This window comes from Sebastes fasciatus, chromosome 23, assembly GCF_043250625.1.
Source record: "Sebastes fasciatus isolate fSebFas1 chromosome 23, fSebFas1.pri, whole genome shotgun sequence".
In the NCBI taxonomy this organism is placed as follows: domain Eukaryota; kingdom Metazoa; phylum Chordata; class Actinopteri; order Perciformes; family Sebastidae; genus Sebastes; species Sebastes fasciatus.
Genome location: NC_133817.1, coordinates 9,238,835 through 9,258,728, shown reverse-complemented (window position 1 = coordinate 9,258,728; position 19,894 = coordinate 9,238,835). Strand labels below are relative to the sequence as shown.

General features: G+C 38.8%; 1 protein-coding gene across 14 annotated transcripts; it reads left to right on the top strand.

Moving 5' to 3' along the window:
• The first annotated feature begins 767 nt into the window (after positions 1 to 767).
• Positions 768 to 19,645, top strand: gata3 (GATA binding protein 3). 14 transcript variants are annotated; one of them, XM_074625000.1, is made up of 7 exons: positions 7,120 to 7,391; positions 7,522 to 7,902; positions 9,448 to 9,927; positions 12,176 to 12,232; positions 12,394 to 12,440; positions 15,796 to 15,921; positions 18,098 to 19,645. In XM_074625000.1, exons 2-7 carry the CDS (start codon positions 7,668 to 7,670, stop codon positions 18,374 to 18,376), a joined length of 1,224 nt encoding a protein of 407 aa, XP_074481101.1. In that variant the 5' UTR covers positions 7,120 to 7,391; positions 7,522 to 7,667; the 3' UTR covers positions 18,377 to 19,645. The 14 variants fall into 14 exon arrangements, with proteins under 14 accessions (XP_074481098.1, XP_074481096.1, XP_074481089.1 ...); XM_074624999.1 differs by having other exon boundaries at positions 18,095 to 19,645; XM_074624993.1 differs by having other exon boundaries at positions 9,448 to 9,984.
• The last annotated feature ends 249 nt before the right edge of the window (positions 19,646 to 19,894 follow it).

Sequence of the window (19,894 nt, the reverse complement as noted above, 5' to 3'; positions counted from 1 at the left end):
TTAATAGGGACCAATACAATGTACATAGACAACTTAAAAACAGCTATCTGATGCCAGTATCATAGTGCTTATAGCGGATGCTAATTTGCAACACCTGTCCCTAGAAGGGCTTTTTGTGAAAATAAGAGATTAAAACAGGAATAGCCTTATATTTGAACAATTAGAACAGATTTTCTCATATCTAACCACGTAAATACGTATTTTATGCCCAATATCTACAGCTCATTGACACCTGATTATAGGGATGTTTGTGCGTAAAGCAGTGGGCGTCACCTGGTGTGGGCAGGTGTTGCGCATTAGAATAGAAATATTATAATAAAAATAATTAAAAAAAATAAAATAATGTATATTTGGATCACAAAGTGGGAGCATTTAATGTAAAAAATATATATTATTTTATTATTAATTTATTGGTATTACTTTTATTTATAGAAATATTATAATAAAAATATTTAAAAAAAACAAAATAATAAAAGCTGTAATATTTGGGATCAAAAAGTGGGAGCATTTAATGTAAAAAAAAATATATATATATATATTATTTTATTATTATTAATTTATTGCCATTATTTTTAACCTGTGATGCTTTCAGACCCGGAAGAGCTCGCGTGCACATAACAGTAAAAGAGGCCGTCTTTGGTTGGCCCAGATGCGCGTGCAGAATGCCCGGTAGCCAGATGTGTGCGCGTGTCTCTCCTCGCTGTTATATGATGATGTGACCGAGGGCGCGCGCACCACCACCACCACCACCACCACTGTGTGAGAGAGAGAGAGAAAGAGAGAGAGTGTTTTCTCTCCTCTGTCGTCTCTCTTTTCTCTCTCTGTGTCTCTCTCTAAATGCCATCGGCGCTTCCATCTCTATGTCACTCTTTTCTTCACATCTGCAGGAAAAAAACCCACCAAGCGTCCACTATACAGGTCAGTAAATATTTACATTTCATCCTTTAAATGCTCTCCAAATCTGCTGCTGCGCGCTTTGGAGAGCGCACTGCTGCTCGTCTATATATGACTGATGGGAAACTTTTGAGGTTGCATGTTAGATTGCATTAAAATAAGAAAAGCAAAACGAAAATACAGAGCTGTGCATTAGAGGAAGCTGTTGGGTTATTTCTCTCCACATGCGCAAAAACTACAATATCCACCCATCAACATCCGCCATTGTTGCCTTTTAACGTCGCTTGTTTTGTTATTTTTCCACTTGACACATTTTGGGATGTTAAAAAAAAAACATTTCTTCACATATTTAGCCACCTTACCTCCAAAACCAGCCCCATAAATAGCGCAGATGAGGTGTTTTAACGAGCCATTATGGCGCTGCAGGTTGGAGGTACAAGCAGGCAGGATCCCATACAAGCCGTGAAATTGATCTGATTACCTTCTTGCCAGAGGGTCATAAAAAAAAAAAAAAAAGGAGTTGCTGAGGCTGCGTTATTAGTTTCCTCCATCTCGTCTTTTGGTCGATATGTCTTGATATGGTGGAAAGAGAGAGAGAGAGAGAGAGAGAGAGAGAGTGAGAGAGAGAGAGACTGTTCGAATGAATAGGATGCACAATTAAGGGCATCACACGCGCACTGTGCCAAGAGCTCCAAACGTTATATGCATGCAGTGCGCACACTTATTGGTGCTATTTTTTATAATTTTTTGATATATTTTTTTCTGTTTTGATAAATACAAAAAGGTCATAATGTTATTAAAAATAATATTAAATCTAAAAAAAAAACAGCCTCCTCCCCTCCCCCCCTTTTTTATTTTCTATTAACTTATTTGTTGATTTCATTTACTATTACTCTCGTATTTTTGTACTATTATTTTGTATTAATTTATTTATTTTTGCTTTTTTTTTTTAACTCTACTCTTTCTTTTTGTCATTACTATTATTGTTATTTCTTTTCCTGGTTTTGTTTCGGTTTTGAATGTTGAGGTTGTTTTCTTTTATAGTGTACTTGATGGGTTTGTCTTTAAAAGCTCATCTACTTAAAAGTTAGTTTATAGACTGTTGTAATTACAAAACAGTGGATTGCATATATGAAAACAGACAATAAATAAATACAAAAACAGCCTGGAATGTGACAAAGAAGGACATATTTTGCTTTTTTATAAGACTTTACGCACAGATTTTAATATTGTGACCTCAAATTTAAATTATAGTGATAATAATAGAATTAATAAATAATCCAAAATGTGTTTCTGTTGTGGGATCCAGTGTAAGCTGAGAGGTGAAAAGGCCTCCGTATATATACGCTAAATGAAAGATTACATCAGTGCGTCTGGCGAGAAGCGATATAGACACTGATAAGCATCACGAGGAGTCACTCAATTGGCACACACCGTTTTGTTTTTCTTTTTCGATGGGAATGAATGACACAAAATACGATTATTTTTTTTAAACACTCGAAGAAAAAATACGATTTTCTCTCCTCCAGCTTTCTCATTTTAAATCATTCTTGGAAATCCACGTCAGGTTTCAGTTCAGAAGCTCGAATCGACGAGCAGATTTCGACGCCCTGGTTTTATTCTAAGAAGCCGATCTGGTTCACATGCTGACAGAGAAAGATCATGCTGCTTTTTCTTGAAAAGACTAGAAAGGTGACAGATGACTCACATGGTATGAAGTGTGCAACACCGGTTTCTAAATGTATAAAAGAACATTTAACCAGTAATCTATATATTACTGGTACAGTGTGACTCGCCTGTAGCAGTTTTAATCACTGACTCTTCGAATCATTTATTATTCACATGTGTCGAGTGACTTTTCCTCCTTTCTAATCGTATTTTCTCTCCATTTTGTTTTATTTATTTTCTTATTTTCTTATCAAGATGAAAGGTTATACTCAAGATGAAAGGTTATACTGGCCTTTTTAGTCGAGGATTAATGAAAATGAAAGCAAAATATGACCCGGATACTATAAAGCTTTCGATGCATCAGGCACTTAATGAAATAGTAAACACACATTTTACATTATTATTTGTAAAAATGTATATTTTGTATCTGCTCTTGTTTATAAGTAGTATAGGTCCTGCTATTTAAAATAAAACGTTTAAATGTATTATTATTAGTAGTGGTAGTAGTAGCAGTAATAGTATTGTTCTTCTTCTCACTACTACTATTATTATTAGCAGTAATAGTAGTTTTGTTATTATTATCATTATGATTATTATTATAGTAGTAGTAGTAATAGTAGTAGTAGTCTTATTATCATTAGTAGTAATAGTATTCTTCTTCGTATTATTATCATTATTATTAGTAGTAATAGTAGTATTAGCAGTAGCAGTAATAGTATTCTTCTTATTATTATTATTACTACTATTGTTAATAGTACCAGTAGTAGTAGTAGTAATAGTCTTCTTCTTCTTCTTCTCACTATTATAGTAGTAGTGGTAGTAGGATAGTAGGCTAGTGGTGTTATATTACCATTATAATTTATTATTACTATTATTATTATCATCATTACTGTTGTGTGATTTTATCTCCTGACCTGTGATGAATCAGCTGACGGAAGGAAACTGTTATTTATGTGGAAAAAACAATGATTGTAATTGCTGATGAGGTCACACACACACACACACACACACACACACACACACACACACACACACACACACAGGAAGTTGGGGGACAAAGTAAACACACACACACACGTACACACGCAGACACACATACACACACACACACACACACACATAGAGAGAGAGACGTTATCTATAAAACATTTCATCCCCCACACACTGGCAGCAGTGGAATAATCCGTTCGTGTCTTAAATTCTCAGCCGCAGTGTAGAGAAAGAAAAGTGTGCCATGTCGTTGATTTTAATCGCAGCTGGCTTGACATAATCACACATCTGTGACTGGCCCATCGCCTACTTTTATGAATCAACCTTTTACGCACCAAACACCGCTTGCTATTTGTAGGCCATTAAAGGTCCCATTTTGTAAAAAGTAAGATTTTCATGTCTTTTATATTATAAAGCAGGTTTAAGTGTGATATAAATACTGTGAAAATATAAAAACACTCAATATACAGAGAAATACACACAGCTCGTATACAGAAATTGTGCGTTTGAAACAAGCCGTTCGAATTTCTGTCCATTTGTGATGTCACAAATACACAATATTTAGATCATCACACGGTTTTAAACATAAACATTCTAAATGTGTCCCAGTTTATTTCCTGATTGCAGTGTATGTAAATGACATCAGCTGACAGGAAGTACACATGGGCCCAAACTGTTGCCAGGCAACACAATTCTGTTGTGATTCCTTCGTTGAAATGCACTAAAACGGAGCGTTTCAGACAAAGGGTAAATACAGGTATATTCAGGCAGACCGTATGAGTTAAATAAAGTTTTTTTTTAACATTAAAGCATGTAAACATGTTCCACAAAATAGACATATGAACCTGAAAATGAGCATGATATGGGACCTTTAACTTCCAAAATAGACCCAACGCATGCAGGGTTTCGCATTATACACTCTCACACACACACTGACAGAGAAATTCCTCCCTCTGTGGAGATTTTGGGATTATAAATGACAACTTTTTAAAGAGAGGCAGCCTTATTCCGGTGCTGAATAATAAGCTCCAGCGTTATTGACACCGAGGCTGTGGGAATCAAGGCATGGTAAAAAACTCCATGTCCCCATTCTCTAAGCTTTCGATACATCCAGTCTAGGAAACAAAAAAAAACATAATCTACATTCACCGTCATGTGTTGCCTCTGAGCACCTATAACTGGGACTTTGATGGATAATGGCTGCAAGATACTTTTTCCAAGAGGATAATTACACGAGTCCACTGACAGCTTGACAATGGCAGCTACAGCAGTTTGCATCCAAGTTCAGTCTCAGGTTTGCATCCCTCTCTCTCTCTCTCTCTCTCTCCAGGTATAGTACCATCCTGGAGAGAGAGATGGAGAGAGAGAGAGTGCCAAGTCTCGCTCAGTCTGCGCTCCCACAGCCTCCATATCAAAGAGGAGTGGGAATAAACTGGGAATAAACTGGGAATTAGACGCATAATGGAGTCATCACCTGTGCGCCCTTAATTGTGTTGAAAATAATCATTAAAATCTTAACAACACAGCATAGTGTGAGCTGTGCTTGGTTTCCTATACTGTCCAAATGTGGCAGTAAGTCCTCTTTTCATGTAAATAATGCTAAAAACACAAAACGTCTGAACTGTCACAAGAGTCTCTAAAAAAAACCCTAGGAGACACATATTAGCGTATAGCCTGCATACATACATACAAATATACATACATGCAAATACACAAAAACAAAAATAACCCCCTCCATGTGGAATAATGGCATTTTTTGGATCTGAAATCATAATATCACATAAAAATATATAAAAAAATCAAAGGAATTGGTGTGAAAAAAAACATTGCTGTTCCACTATGTGATGCCTTGTGTTTAAATTAATAATTAAAAATAGAAACCTTTATGTGCACTGATAGTCTATTTTTCATGCGTTTTGTGGTGCATGCTATACATTAAAGCGACCCCTATATATACCTGTAAAGCTGATACCTATACGTGGTGCTGCAAGGGCGTGCGTGCGCGCTCCCGCTGCCTATATACCCACTGCTTCTGCGCGCGCCCGTGAGAGGGTTCATTTCCTGGCTGTTTTACACCGCGGTGACGTCACATCCAGTGGCGTCGCCGAGGCTGCCCCCACCACACACATACACACACACACACACACACACATATATACCCAACTCTACTATTACGCACTGCCAAATCTGAGAGAATATGAAGCCCAAACGACATAAAACACTTACACTGGGTGAATATGAGGTGAATCCATCTATGGTTTAAAGGGAAATTATAGTTCCTTATCAGAATCAGAATCAGAATCAGAATCAGAATCAGAATGGTGTTTATTGCCAGGTGTAAGAGGTATACACTAGGAATTTGCTTTGGTTTTGTTGGTGCAAGTTAAAAAGTATAATAACAAAAGAATAGATAAAAACGTTAGAATAAAATAAGAATACAAAAATGGAATTTCTACCAATATACAATATACAAAATAAGCTATAAACAAAAATAAACATGATATAAACTATCTGTTAAGAAAAGGATGAAAAGGGAGGTGGGTTAAATTACTCCCCTGTGCGCGCTATCGTGTTACATTTAATGCACTGTTTTGGATAAATAATGACATGTCTGTTTGAGGGCACAGATACTGGTAAACTGAAAGACAATAAAAAACCTACATTATTTATTTTATTATATTTATTTTATTCGGAGTCTATAAACTCAGGCCAATAAAAAGCCTACATTAGGATTTTTATTTTTTATTTATTATTTTTTTATTTTGGAGTTTATAAACTCAGGCCAATAAAAAGCCTACATTAAGGATTTTTATTTATTTTATTTTATTTTATTTTTTTGGAGTCTATAAACTCAGGCCAATAAAAAGCCTACATAAGGATTTTTATTTATATTTTTGGAGTCTAAAAGCTCACTCTCTCATACGTCTTTGTCCGTGCGCCTGCTGCTTCACGGTGAGATCGTGCTCATGCCATTAGAATAACGCGCATGTCACCGCGAGAGGACGCACTGTCACAATTTTAAAGAGTCCCGCAACCTGCAACAGGCTCTGCTGCTGCTGCTGCAGCCTCTCTCTCTCTATATACACTGCTTTAGTCCAACATATATATTAAGATTAAAATCTGCTCTTTATTATTTTTGTTTTAATTAATCAATTGCCTCAGATGTTTTTTATAAGGGGTGGATGTTTATTTTTCTTTTTTTTTTAAATGTGTGTTTGTTTCCATGCGTAACAGTTGTATTAGGGCCTATTTAAAAAAGAAGTACATCTACTTAGATAATATATATTTTTGGGCAAGGTCATTGAAAGAAAATCTTGCAGCACTTGTGCACATCTCTCCTGGTTATATTCAATTAGGGCAAAGCCCCTCCCCTTTAACTGATGACACTGACAGACCCTCCTTAAGTTGCGTCGCGCCACAGCTGTCTGCAAGCATTGAGCTGCCTGGCGCCATCCTGAAAGAATGCCTTCACTGTAAAAAAAAAAAAAAAAAAAAAAAAAAGGGGAGAGAGCAAGAGAGAAGAGAGAGAGAGAGAGAGGTAAAGCAAAGAGTGAGCGAGCTACACAGCCACACAGACGGAGAGAGAGAGGAGAGTTAATGGAGAGAAGCTCTACAACTGCGCACAAACACAGATTTGATCAGTGAGTTTAACTTGCTGGTGCTGGTCAGTGTGCAGTGAAGCCGACTGCTGCAAACAAGCCTCGATCAAAACCTCCTCTACTCACATTTTTTCTTTACTACTATAAGAGGAAGAAGTTCAGGAGCTCTGCGTGGGACTGGATTCCATTTTGGACGTTTATTTATATGACAACACCTTTTGTTGCATTTTGCAATGTGGGGTATGTTTCGTGTTTAAATATAAAACTGTAAACTCACTAACTGTGTTATTATCCCAGTCGTTAATCCTGTATGTGAACTATTTTATTATAAGAAAATAAGACAATTCTTTCTCTGTGTGTCTTCTTCCAGGTGATCGGAAGAAGCAAGCGCGGAACCTGTGGATTTAACCAAAAAAAAATTTGGATTTGTGGACAGATTATTTCTTGTGACTTGTTTGCTTCGGCTTTGCATGAACTGAATTTACTAAAAAAAGAAACAAAAAAGGAAAGAAAGCGATGGAAGTAAGTGCGGATCAGCCACGATGGATGAGCCATCACCCATCGGTGTTGAACGAGCAGCATCCCGGCTCACATCACCCGGGCCTCGGCCACTCATACATGGACCCTTCGCAGTATCAGCTCGCTGACGATGTGGATGTACTCTTTAATATCGACGCACAGGGCAACCACGTCTCTCCATACTATGGAAACTCAGTCCGAGCCGTCCAGAGGTACCCTCCTCCTCCACACAGTAAGTAAAACACCTCTTTTAGGCCTTTTTATTTAATAATGTTGCACTCTATCCTCTTTTAGATTCGAATTTAGAACTATCCTCTTTTAGATTCGAATTTAGAACAGAATTTAGAACTTTAGAACCGAATACATCCTCTTTAGATTCCGCGTGCGTAATTCATCCCCTGCACCGAATACTCAATTACTGTCAGTGTGTGTTTGGAATTATTTGTATTATGTGACTGTGATGCAGACCAGGTTTCGTTTTTTTTGGCCTGAGATGACTCGCGTGTTAAAAAACAACCCGGGAGCGTATAAAGTGTTGTGAAACCACTGCGTAAATACGCATGGTTTACCTCCAGTTTGTCTTTTTTGGTTTCTGTCTACCACTTCTTTTTCCCGTTTAAAACTTCAAAAATATTACATTTAGCTGACTCATGTGTCAGAAGTTTTTTCTAAAAGCCCGTGCGTAATTTGTTTTCCAAATCAGTTACATACACCTGGAATATTTTGGTAATGCTCAGTAGCATGTTTTTTTTTTTTCCATTTATCTTTATTATAATATGCTATTCATCCGCACGCAGTCATTTGTGGAGTTCCCTTTATTGTATAGACGTTAACTTCCTCAACAGTCAATCACGACGCTGTTTGTTTTGAGTATTTGCATCACGGCCTGTTCATTGGAAAAAAGGGCAACATTACGCATATGTTTCTCTACATAAAGAGAGGATCGAATAGTTTTCCAGACAGGCAACTGAATCTGGATAGAAAATATTTTTGAATGAACAACTTCAGAATTAGAATCCAAATCAGAATCGTGTTTATCGCCAGGTATAAGAGGCATACACTAGGAATTTGCTTTGGTTTTGTTGGTGCAAGTTAAACAGTATAATAATAACAAAAGAATAGATAAAAACGTTAGAATAAAATAAGAATACAAAAAAATTGAATTTCTACCAATATACAATATACAAAATAAGCTATAAACAAAAATAAACATGATATAAACAGATAGTGTAAAAATATTGCCGGCAAAAAAAAAAGGCAAATTAAATCTTTGTTAAAAATAAATCATGTAAATGTGTAAAATCAGTGCGTAAAGTTCGGGGGCCTACAGTATTTATTGTTGTCCTAATTCTGTTGAAAAGGCTTGTGTGGTCTGATCTACCTGTATTTTCTTCCCACTTCTGTTTCACCCTGCTTTGTCCAGATGTTGATAAAGAAAATACATTTGTACTTTATAACAAACCAACACAGTTTATGTCTTATCAGCTAAGTGTATTATTTTTGTTGCATGTCTCTATGTGTTTTATCAGCCATTTAAAGCTTGAACTAAACACACAGAAAAATCACTTTTTTTAAACCTTTTTAGAGGTCAGGTTGTGATGTTTTCTTGTTCTTTGAATGAACAGCTGCAGGCAAATTCAATCTTTGTTAAAATTGCATCATGTAAATGTGTAAAATCAGTGTGTAAAGCTGCTTGTTCAGGGCCTATATTGTTGTTTTTGGAGACAGGAGGTCAGGTTGTGATGTTGTTTTCTTGTGTCTCTGTGTGGTATCCCAGGTAGCCAGGTGTGCCGTCCCTCATTACTGCACGGTTCTCTGCCCTGGCTGGAGGGCAGCAAAGGCATCGCCCCTCATCACAGCACTTCTCCCTGGAACCTGAGCCCCTTTCCCAAGAACCCCTTGCACCACGGCTCCCCAACCAGCCTGTCCGTCTACCCCTCGGCCTCCTCCTCCTCCCTGTCCACAGGTCACTCCAGTCCACACCTCTTCACTTTCCCCCCAACCCCACCTAAAGATGTGTCCCCTGACCCGGGCATATCCACCCCGGGCACCAGCTCCGGGCGCCAGGAGGATAAAGAGTGCATAAAGTACCAGGTGACCCTGGCCGAGAGTATGAAACTGGAGTCTGCAGCTCACAGCCGGAGCGTGGCATCAATCGGAGCAGGGTCATCCTCTCACCACCATCATCCCATCGCCACATACCCATCCTATGTGCCCGAATACGGCCCAGGCCTCTTCCCACCAAGTAGCCTGATAGGTGGGTCATCTTCTAGTTATGGTTCCAAAACAAGACCAAAAGCAAGGTCCTGTTCAGGTAGGCTGCGCTTTATTACATTACCCTTTTGATCTAACATTATTATCCCCAGATTTGCAGCCTTTTAATGATCAGCCATGTTTAATCTCATACTAAAGAAAAAGAAATGCCCCATGAGCAGCTCATTCATCCCTCACATTAAAAATCTGCTTTAGGGGCTAAAGGCCACACAGGTCAACCTGTACTCCAAACAGGCGCATCAAAATACCTCAAAGCTCTTCCTTTCATCATCTTATAATAATAATAATAAAAAATAAAAAATAATTATAATTATAATAATAATATGAATAATAGTAATAATAATACATCGAATTTAAATTTAAAATAAATATATAAAATAAATATATAATAAACTAATTAAATACATTTTAATTTGAAAAAAAGATAAATATATAAAAATAAATGTATTAAGCAAATTAAATACATTTAAATATAAAAAAAAAGAAAAAGATAAATAAAATTTACAACTAGAAAAAAAATTCCCAGACTTCATAGGATATTTTTTTACCCAACAAAATAAAACCATCAAACGAGTTCAGAGTTCAGATTAATTTAGGTCATTTTTTTTCTTCCTCCTCTCCCCCTAACACACACAGAGAGAGAGACAGAGTGGAAGCCAGCTCTCTGGGCTGTGTCGCCCCGTTTATATGTTTAAGATAATCCCATTACTGTCAGACCAGTGCACGACACAGTTGCATTGTTTACCCAGCGGTAGAGCACCGGATGCTGCTCGTTCATTCACAGGGAAAAAGCGACTGAGCAGAGAGCACGAAGCACCGAGGGAGGGAGAGAAACCCAGAGAGAGAAACCCAGAGAGAGAGGGGAGATATTTCTAAATTATGAGGAGAAGAGGAGGGTAATTATTTTAAAGGTTGCAGAAAAGCAGTTTTTCTGTAATGAGATTAATATCAGCAGCTTTGATGGGAGTATAGAAAACAGTGGATTAGTCGATGCATATCATCGGGATTATTCAGCATCATGCACTTAATGCAAATAAAGATTTTTAATTCGAGGATAATGTGAGATAATGTGCGGTTTTAAGATATTTCCAGATTAATGAGGTTATCAGTGATTTGCAACATAAACACACCTGGTGCAATAGAAAATGTGCACTGCAGAGGCCTGTTTTTTACGCACAGTTTTCACACACTTGTCCAAGTGCTTTTTGCATGTCTGTCACGTCAAAACGCGGCACGAAGAAGTCGGGCTGTTTTTTTGCAGCTCCGAAAAAAAAGGGGAAGTGCGGCTGTATGAAAATGCAAAAAAAAAAAAACTCTCAGTGCGCTGCACAAAAGCAACCGAGTGAGTCTCTGCTTTCAAATAATGCGAGTGAAGCTGCAGCGCGCTTGTTTCAGTTTCAGGCCCACTTTATTACCACTGAATCAGACTGTTAGTGCGCGTCTCACCTGTCGGTGTCACTAGAGAAGTGCCAGTCAAACATGAAAACACCCCTCAATCAATTCAAAACAAAAGGCCTATTGTATCTATAGACACATTATTATTATTATTATTATTATTATTAAAGAAATTATTATTATTATTATTATTATTATTATTATTCAAATGAGAAGGCCTATTATATCTATAGACATATTATTATTATTATTATTAATAAAGAAACTATTATTATTATTATTATGATTCAAATGAGAAGGCCTATTATATCTATAGACACATTATTATTAATTTTATTATTATTATGATTCAAATGAGAAGGCCTATTATATCTATAGACACATTATTGTTATTATAATTATTCAAATAAGAAGGCCTATTTTATTTTATTTAAAAAAAATTATTTATAAAGGACCAAATTGCATTTTATAGTCTTAAAATCCTGTTCCAGGACTCGTAGCTTGAACATTTATTGAAATAATATCTGCCTTATGGACCTTATCACAACTACTGTATTCACCACCAACATGTGTGTTTAGTGTGTGTGTTTGTGTGTGTGTGAATGTGTGTGTTAAAAATAAAATATCTGCTGCAGTAAATTTGCAATGTTACATTATTATACATTATTATTATCATTTATTGCATGTTTTCCAAAAATATATTCTTACCTTTTTTTCTGTTTACAGCATTATTATGCATGCATGAACTGACCTGGATCTCCATGTGTTTTGTGCCTGTGTGTGTGCTGTGTGTGTGTGTGTGTTGTGTGATATGTGTGTGTGATGTGCTCTTGCAGAAGGTAGAGAGTGTGTGAACTGTGGAGCCACGTCTACTCCGCTGTGGAGGCGGGATGGTACGGGTCACTATCTGTGTAACGCCTGCGGACTCTATCACAAGATGAACGGGCAGAATCGCCCTCTCATCAAACCCAAGCGGCGGCTGGTACGTCACCACCACATTTCTCTCTTTATTGATGACATTTCCGTCTCTCTCTCTGTTTTTTTCCCTATCCAGGAAGAAGTAGGCCTATTAGCTGCAGGAAATTGACTCGACAAGTGCAGGTCTCTGTTTTCAGATACTACCATAGCAAAAAAAAAAAACTGCACAGTATTTTTTATTTTTTATAAAAATGCAATGACTATTTTTTTATTTGCTACAAATTGTCATTGATTCACAGTGTTTAAATAAACAATAGGTGTATTTTTTTTGGAGATGCCTCCATTAAAGGTCCCATATTGTAAAAAAGTGAGATTTTCATGTCTTTTATATATTATAAAGCAGGTTTAAGTGATATATAAATACTGTGAAAGTATCAAAACGCTCAATATATGGAGAAATACACACAGCCCGTATTCAGAAACTGTGCGTTTGAAACAAGCCGTCATGATTTCTGTACATTTGTGATGTCACAAATATACAATATTTAGATTTTAAAACGTAAACATTCTAAATGTGTCCCAGTTTATTTCCTGGTTGCATTGTATGTGAATGACATCAGCTGACAGGAAGTAAAACATGGACCCCAAACTGTTTCCTAGCAACGCAATTCCGTTGAAATTTGCTAAAAACGGAGCGTTTCAGACAGAGGGTGAATACAGGTATATTCAGACAGATAGTATGAGGAAAATAGTTTTTTTTTTTAACATTACAGCATGTAAACATGTTCTAGTAGAAACACAAAATATAAATATGAACCTGAAAATGAGCACGATATGGGACCTTTAAAGAGTTGTGGCTGCAGGCCTGCATTAAAAAAAACCGCATCATTTTAGGACACATTTGGGCTATTTTTGGAGCTATTTTTTTTGCAGTTATTTCAGAGGGAAAACCCCCCTCTCATCAAAGCTGCATGAGCTTTTAGAGGAGTTCCCCTTTACCCTCTTATGAAAAAATCTTTCGAGGCAATAGATGGCCGTCCAGTCCTCTGCTCTCTCTCCTCTCTAATGTGAAAAGCTGACTTCCCAGGAAAGGGCTGCCGGATATCTGAGCAGTGCAGATAAGTCGCTTTAAACAACACAGCCCAGCTTCCACAGTCATAACACACACACACAGGAGTCCGAGCCAGGCCAGGCCAGCACAACAGTCACGACTTGAAATTGTTTAGTGTCAGAATATCTGCTTAAAGACGCGCGTCAGGTGCGTAATTGGCACGCAACATTTGACCTTGTAGTGTTTTTTTATATCTAGGCCAAAATCTGTTTATGGATAAATAACAATACAGGAATGACCGTTATAGAGGCCAAAAAAAACACGTTATTTATAGGCCAGAAAGTGACATCAGAGGAGGATTTAGGACCCCACAATCTGATACATTGTGTAATAATTAATAAAATAGAGCAGATAATATCAGATCTGCTCATATTACACGTTTTGGTGGCAGTTATTTAAGGATTTGGTGAATTTACGCATAAAAAAAACAAAACAAAAAAAAACAGATGACTTGAGATTGTTTAGTGTTAGAATATGCAAATACAGATGTTCTGATTGCATGAAAAAAGTAAACTTTTTACTCAGATTTTATGCACATGGTGGTGTGTTCTTTATACTTTCAAAAAGTAGATTTAAAGAAAAAAATCACAATATATTGAATCGTAACACCTGTATCGTGATATATATCGTATGGCCAGATTCTTGCCAATACACAACCCTAACGAGCATGTGAGTGTTATTTTAAGATAAATGCCTTAATGCCCTATAATAGAAAACTTATAATCAACCTGCTTGCATCAGCACCAAAAAACAAAGATTATGTCCTAATTAAATCAAACCAAAACTGAAAAGGCACACAAATGTAATTTAACCTACAAATTAGGAGTGATCTGATATCGTGATAAAAGGAACATCTGTTTATGGTTAAATAACAATACAGAAATGACCAAATAAAATGTTATTTATTGGCCAGAAAGTGACATCAGAGGAGGATTTAGGACCAAACGATCTGATAAATTGCGTAATAATTAATAAAATCGAGCAGATAATATCATATCTGGCAGAAAATATGAAGTTATTTAAGGATTTGGTGAATTTACGCATAAAAAAAAAAAAAAAGAGATGCAAAAAATCCCCATACACACATCATATATGGACTTAATCCTCCAATCTGATTGGTTATTCACAGCACACACAGCTCCAGCAGCAGGAGGCCAACAAAAATGTTATTTATAGGCCAGAAAGTGACATCAGAGGAGGATTTAGGACCAGACCATCTGATAAATTGTGTAATAATTAATAAAATCGACTTTTTGGTGGTAGAAAATAAGAAGTTATTTAAGGATTTTGGTGAATTTGCGCATTAAAAAAAAAAAAAGATGCAAAACATACATATACACATCATATATGGACTTAATCCTCCAATGTGATTGGTTATTCACAGCACACACAGCTCCAGCAGCAGCAGGGGTTATTAGGCCCCCACGTGTGTCTAATTGGAAATCCCTCCCTGAGATAATGTAGTCCTTTTACGTCTGCGTGTCCTTTTTGCGGTCACCTGTCTATCGATTGTTTTTAGAGATTATAACATCAATGTCAGAGCCACTGCAGCAGACAGGCAGCTAAATCCATGGGAAGACACGACTTTCACTGTGTCAGGATGAGGAGAGGCTTGGTATAGCCTGCAGCGAAGCTAAAAATATACACCTTTTTATTTATTTTATTATGCTTTTAATTGGCAATTATATGCTTATATGGTTCATTTCACTGCATGACATATTCATATGTTCTATCCATTTTTTTAAATGATAAAAAAGTATTTTAAATCTATATGTTCAGGCCCTTTCCTGTTCACTTCAATTGTTTAACATTAAAAAAAATGGCACTTTAAGGGGAAATTTAATCAGATTTAATAGCTCTCCCATTTCAAGGCACTGCTTTTATGTCTTCTGTAAATATTTATTCTCCAGGAGGTATGTGCTTCTATGGCGCTATTTTTAGCCTCGAGTGAAAGCAGCTCTGTTTTTTTTTTTTTTTTTTTTTTTTCTGTCTTTATTTTAAACTATTTTCAGCTTGAATGCAAAATAAGAATTTCCTATATTAAGAGTGCATCAAATAATCCTTGTTTTTAAAATTGCTTTACGCAATGCACGTGTGAGAATAAAGAATGCATTTAAGAAAATATTGCATTTTTTAGTAGTTGCTATACTATGCAGGATGCCATGTATACAGGGCTGCCACAATTACAATTACAACCTAAAACAAAACAAATTTGTCATATTTTTCTTTATTTAATCCTGGTTAAATGCCCAGAAATTTGCAAATAAAACAATTTTCCATGCACATTTCAAATGCTTTCTGCAGGAATGGCAGCCCTGAATCTTTGGTGTCAGAATAAACCTTCATGTTGATTGGGTTATTACTGGTCATGTGACGCTCTTTGGCCTCTCTCTCTCTCTCTGTGTGTGTGTGTGTGTGTTGATGCAGTCTGCAGCCAGACGTGCAGGGACGTCGTGCGCAAACTGCCAGACGACAACGACGACGCTGTGGCGGAGAAACGCCAACGGGGACCCGGTGTGTAACGCCTGCGGACTCTACTATAAACTGCACAATGTAAGTAATAAAACCTTCATAGGAGAAAAAAAAAAATGATTTTTTTTTTTTTTTATTTATTTGCCACCTTTTTTTTTTTTTAAATTTCTTTGCCACCTAAAAAAAAAACCTAAAAAAAAAAAAAAAAAAAAGCTTGCATCTTTATTTCTTTTCCCACCTTTCCCCCCTCCTCCTCCTCTGGATCTGACTTGTCCCTGCAGAGAGTTACAGGGGGCACCGAGATAACAAAATACTGCAGAATTAATATGATTTATTGGCAGTAAGTGTGAATCTAAAATGTAAAAAGTGAACTAAGCCAGCAGCAGCAGTGTTGCTTTTGAATATTAAAGAAGAGGGGCTTAATTAAAATTCGATTAATTTCCAGGCTGAATATTTTTTTCTTATTTCTAGTCCCCCCTCTGACCACCAATCCGCCTGATTCGTTTTGGGTTTCCTCACCACATCATTTCACATCCTCAATCTGCAAACCCCAGGGACTCAGTTTATCTCCGCCTCTCCTGTGCACACAAAGCTGTCACTTCTAATCAAACAGCCATTGTAGTTGAAACTAATAATAATAATAATTCAGGCTCCGAGGCCACATGTATAGGTAATATTTTCCCCCCTCTCTCTCACACACACACACACAAGAGATAAAGGTGGCCTATATAGGCTAGGGGTGGGAAGAGTATCCTGCTCTGCTGGCCTGCTTGTCACGCAAGCGCCTCCTGTTAAATCATTTTCCCATGTTACTTTTGGCAGATAGCTGCAGAAACAGATTCAGACCAAGGTTAAAACGGAGAGAAGAATAATATTTCCCAGTCACATATTAGCATCTGAACTGACCCCGACCCCTGTAAATGAGTTTATTTTGGTAAATCCAGACTTCTGTTGGGCCTTTGAAACAAATTCCTCATTCTTCATGGTGAATTTAGCGAAAGTCCCTGCTTGACTTTAACCGACCCAAAACAACTGTTGGTTGCACTCTAAGCTTAGATGAGTTACCACAAACAGGAGGCATTGTTAACACCTTTAACACCAGACAGCATCTTCTTAGTAATCAGAGTGTGAAAGATGTCTTTCTCATCTTTTCTGAAGTATTCGGCTTTGACACCTCAGCACTGGGGGCTGAGGTTTCAGGTGGTTAGCTGCTGGTGTTGAGGAGAGAGGATGTGAGGGGCTGTCGCTGTGTATTCTGCGGTGGTCATTGACTCGAACCCTTTGGCTTGGCTTTTGTTTGATGTGCCGGGGCGGCGGCCCGAGCGCAGGCCGGAGGCCCAGGGCTTCCTCTGTGAGACGGTAGACATCTCAGCATCAAAGAGCGCAGGGCCTGACCGGCTTTAGGTGGGCGTAGCATGCCTTCAGAGCTGGGAGCGAGGCGGAGAAAGTCACCCCAGTATGGAGTCACATCTTAGAGAATGAAACCACATCACTAGGGGGGGCACAGATCTCTGCCCTCCACTAATCATCCAGGCCACTCAGCGAAAAAATGCCAATGTCTCAGACGTTTCCCCGCTCCCATTTCCCCGGGAAGAAGCGCTCAGAAAAGATCCAGTCGGCCTCATCATCCACCTCCCCTCGTAATCCGGCCCACAGCCGGAATTCCATCATCCAGCTCTCATTCCCGGATAAACCTATGCTGGAATATGGCAGCTGGGGCCATTTTGGCCAGGAGACGGCCACGCGGTCGAGGAGGAGGGTGGAGAGAGGAGGACTTGGCCGACGCCGGCGGTCGTCATGGCCATGTGTCTCTGTGGTCGACATTAGCTGCCAGACCCTTCTCCGTCTCTGTTCTGCACACATCCCCTCCTCCGTCTTCCCCCTTTTTCTCTCTTTCTTTCTGGCACAGTCGCAGCCTCAGATACAGTTAAATGAATCAACATTTAAATCCAACACACACACACACACACACAAAGAGTATATAAACAATCTTCTGTTTCAGGATGGGACAGTCAGATTTAACGTAATGGGACTCCATTACATGTCATTATGTCTCCCAAAAACCCCAAAATCTGCCTCAAAGGAAACTAAAAAGCTCAGTGATGTGCCACATCTTGTGACTTATTTTCAAACTCGGTGCCACCCTTCACTTAAGGGTTTCTCTTTTTTATTGTGTTGTGCTAATGTAAATGGAGCCACAGCGACGAAAGCGACAAAATACTAATCTGCCATCTTCTCTGTCTCCTTTCGAGAGCAGATCAACCGACCTCTGACCATGAAGAAGGAAGGCATCCAGACCAGGAACCGGAAGATGTCCAGCAAGTCCAAGAAGAGCAAAAAGTCCCAGGACGGCATGGACGACTTCTCCAAGAGCCTGATGGACAAGAGCAGCTCCTTCAGCCCGGCCGCCCTGTCCCGCCACATGTCCTCCTTCCCTCCCTTCTCGCACTCCGGCCACATGCTGAGCACCCCCACACCCATGCACCCTTCCTTCGCCCCCCACCACCCTTCCAGTATGGTCACAGCCATGGGTTAGACCTCGCTGTGCTGCGCCACCCCTGAAACCCTCGGCCTCGCCACCACCAACCACGTCCCTCGGTACCTCTGCTTCCATTACCTAAAAGACAAACTGCTCCTCGGCCCGCCCTAAAGCCCCCACCACCACCGAGCTGCGGTGCGAGAACGGCTTTACGGCTCCTTTGTCCTCAGTTGTATCTTATTTTTATAAAAGTGTACCTCTGCGATGTGAATGCTTTGCAGACTTGACTGTGGCGCACTGACCTCCAGGGGGAAGATTTCCTCCAAACCAGGGAGAGAAAGCACATTTTCTCCCCAAGACGTACGCCGCCGCTGCCGCCGCGACAACCACCACCACATTGAGGCTGTCCTCCCAGCTTGATCCACATGATAAGGAGCTCCATTTGTGTACAAAAAGCCATTTTCACATCACAAAAACAGACATTAAAAAAAACTTTTACAACGACCTCTCCCTAGATTTCCAAACCCGCCTCTCTCTCTCCACTTTGCACCTGTTTAACAGGAAACCCCCCGCTCCCCCTACTTCTTCTTCTTCTTGCTGGAGATGACAGACGTTGAATATATTTGTACAAATTGTATGAAATACAGTACATTTAATGAAGACTTTTTAATTTAGTAAGAAAAAAAAATGCCCCAGGGCAGCTAAACGACGAGAAAGGGTACGAGTTGCAGCAGTTGGAGAGACTTGCCGCCAGACGAGTGAGGAGAGGACGCGAGGAAAGGAAAGGAGGGAGGAGGAGATGAGGAGACGAGACTCTTGAGAAAAGGGCAGGCCTCGGTTTTCGCCTGAATTGTGTTGCATTAAGTTTGCAGAGAGTCGGCTGCTCCGGCTGCAGGCGCCTCTCTTCTTTTTTGTTTTTTTTGTTTTTGGATGTGCTATAGGTCTCGGGCAATTGGTTTGTGTTGACGCGCGCACGTATACACACACACACACACACACACACACACACACACATGAACACACAGACACACACACACACACACACATGCACACACACATTCGATCACCTTGAAAGACTTTCTTCCTGCCCACAGATTATATGCATTGTGAAAAAAGTTCCTGTATTTGTTATTTGTATGTATAAATCAGAGTACCAAAAATACGAAATAAACAAAGATGTAGAATTATTTCTTTATGTTATGCAGACTGAATGGTTGTAAAAATTTAATAATAATCACTAGTGTAAAATATGACTGCTTTTTTGTTTCGTAATTTTTTTTCCCTCTTTGAAAATAATAAACTAGTTTAATCTCTGTTGACATGTTAGCGCTGTGGTCGAGAGACATCTTTTCTGTGTGACACATTGCACACCCACCGCAACCACAACCAGCGACACCCCGCCATTTCTTTAGTTTTTTTCAGTTTTTTGTTTTTTTTACCCAGCATTCACAGGAACGGCTCTTACGGTCAGCTGAGCACAAACAGGAAGAGCAGAAATAAACAGTGGCAATGGAGGAACAAGTCAGATGGCAGGGTCAGAGAGGCCAGCCGGCGGGCCACACAGGCACCGAGGGC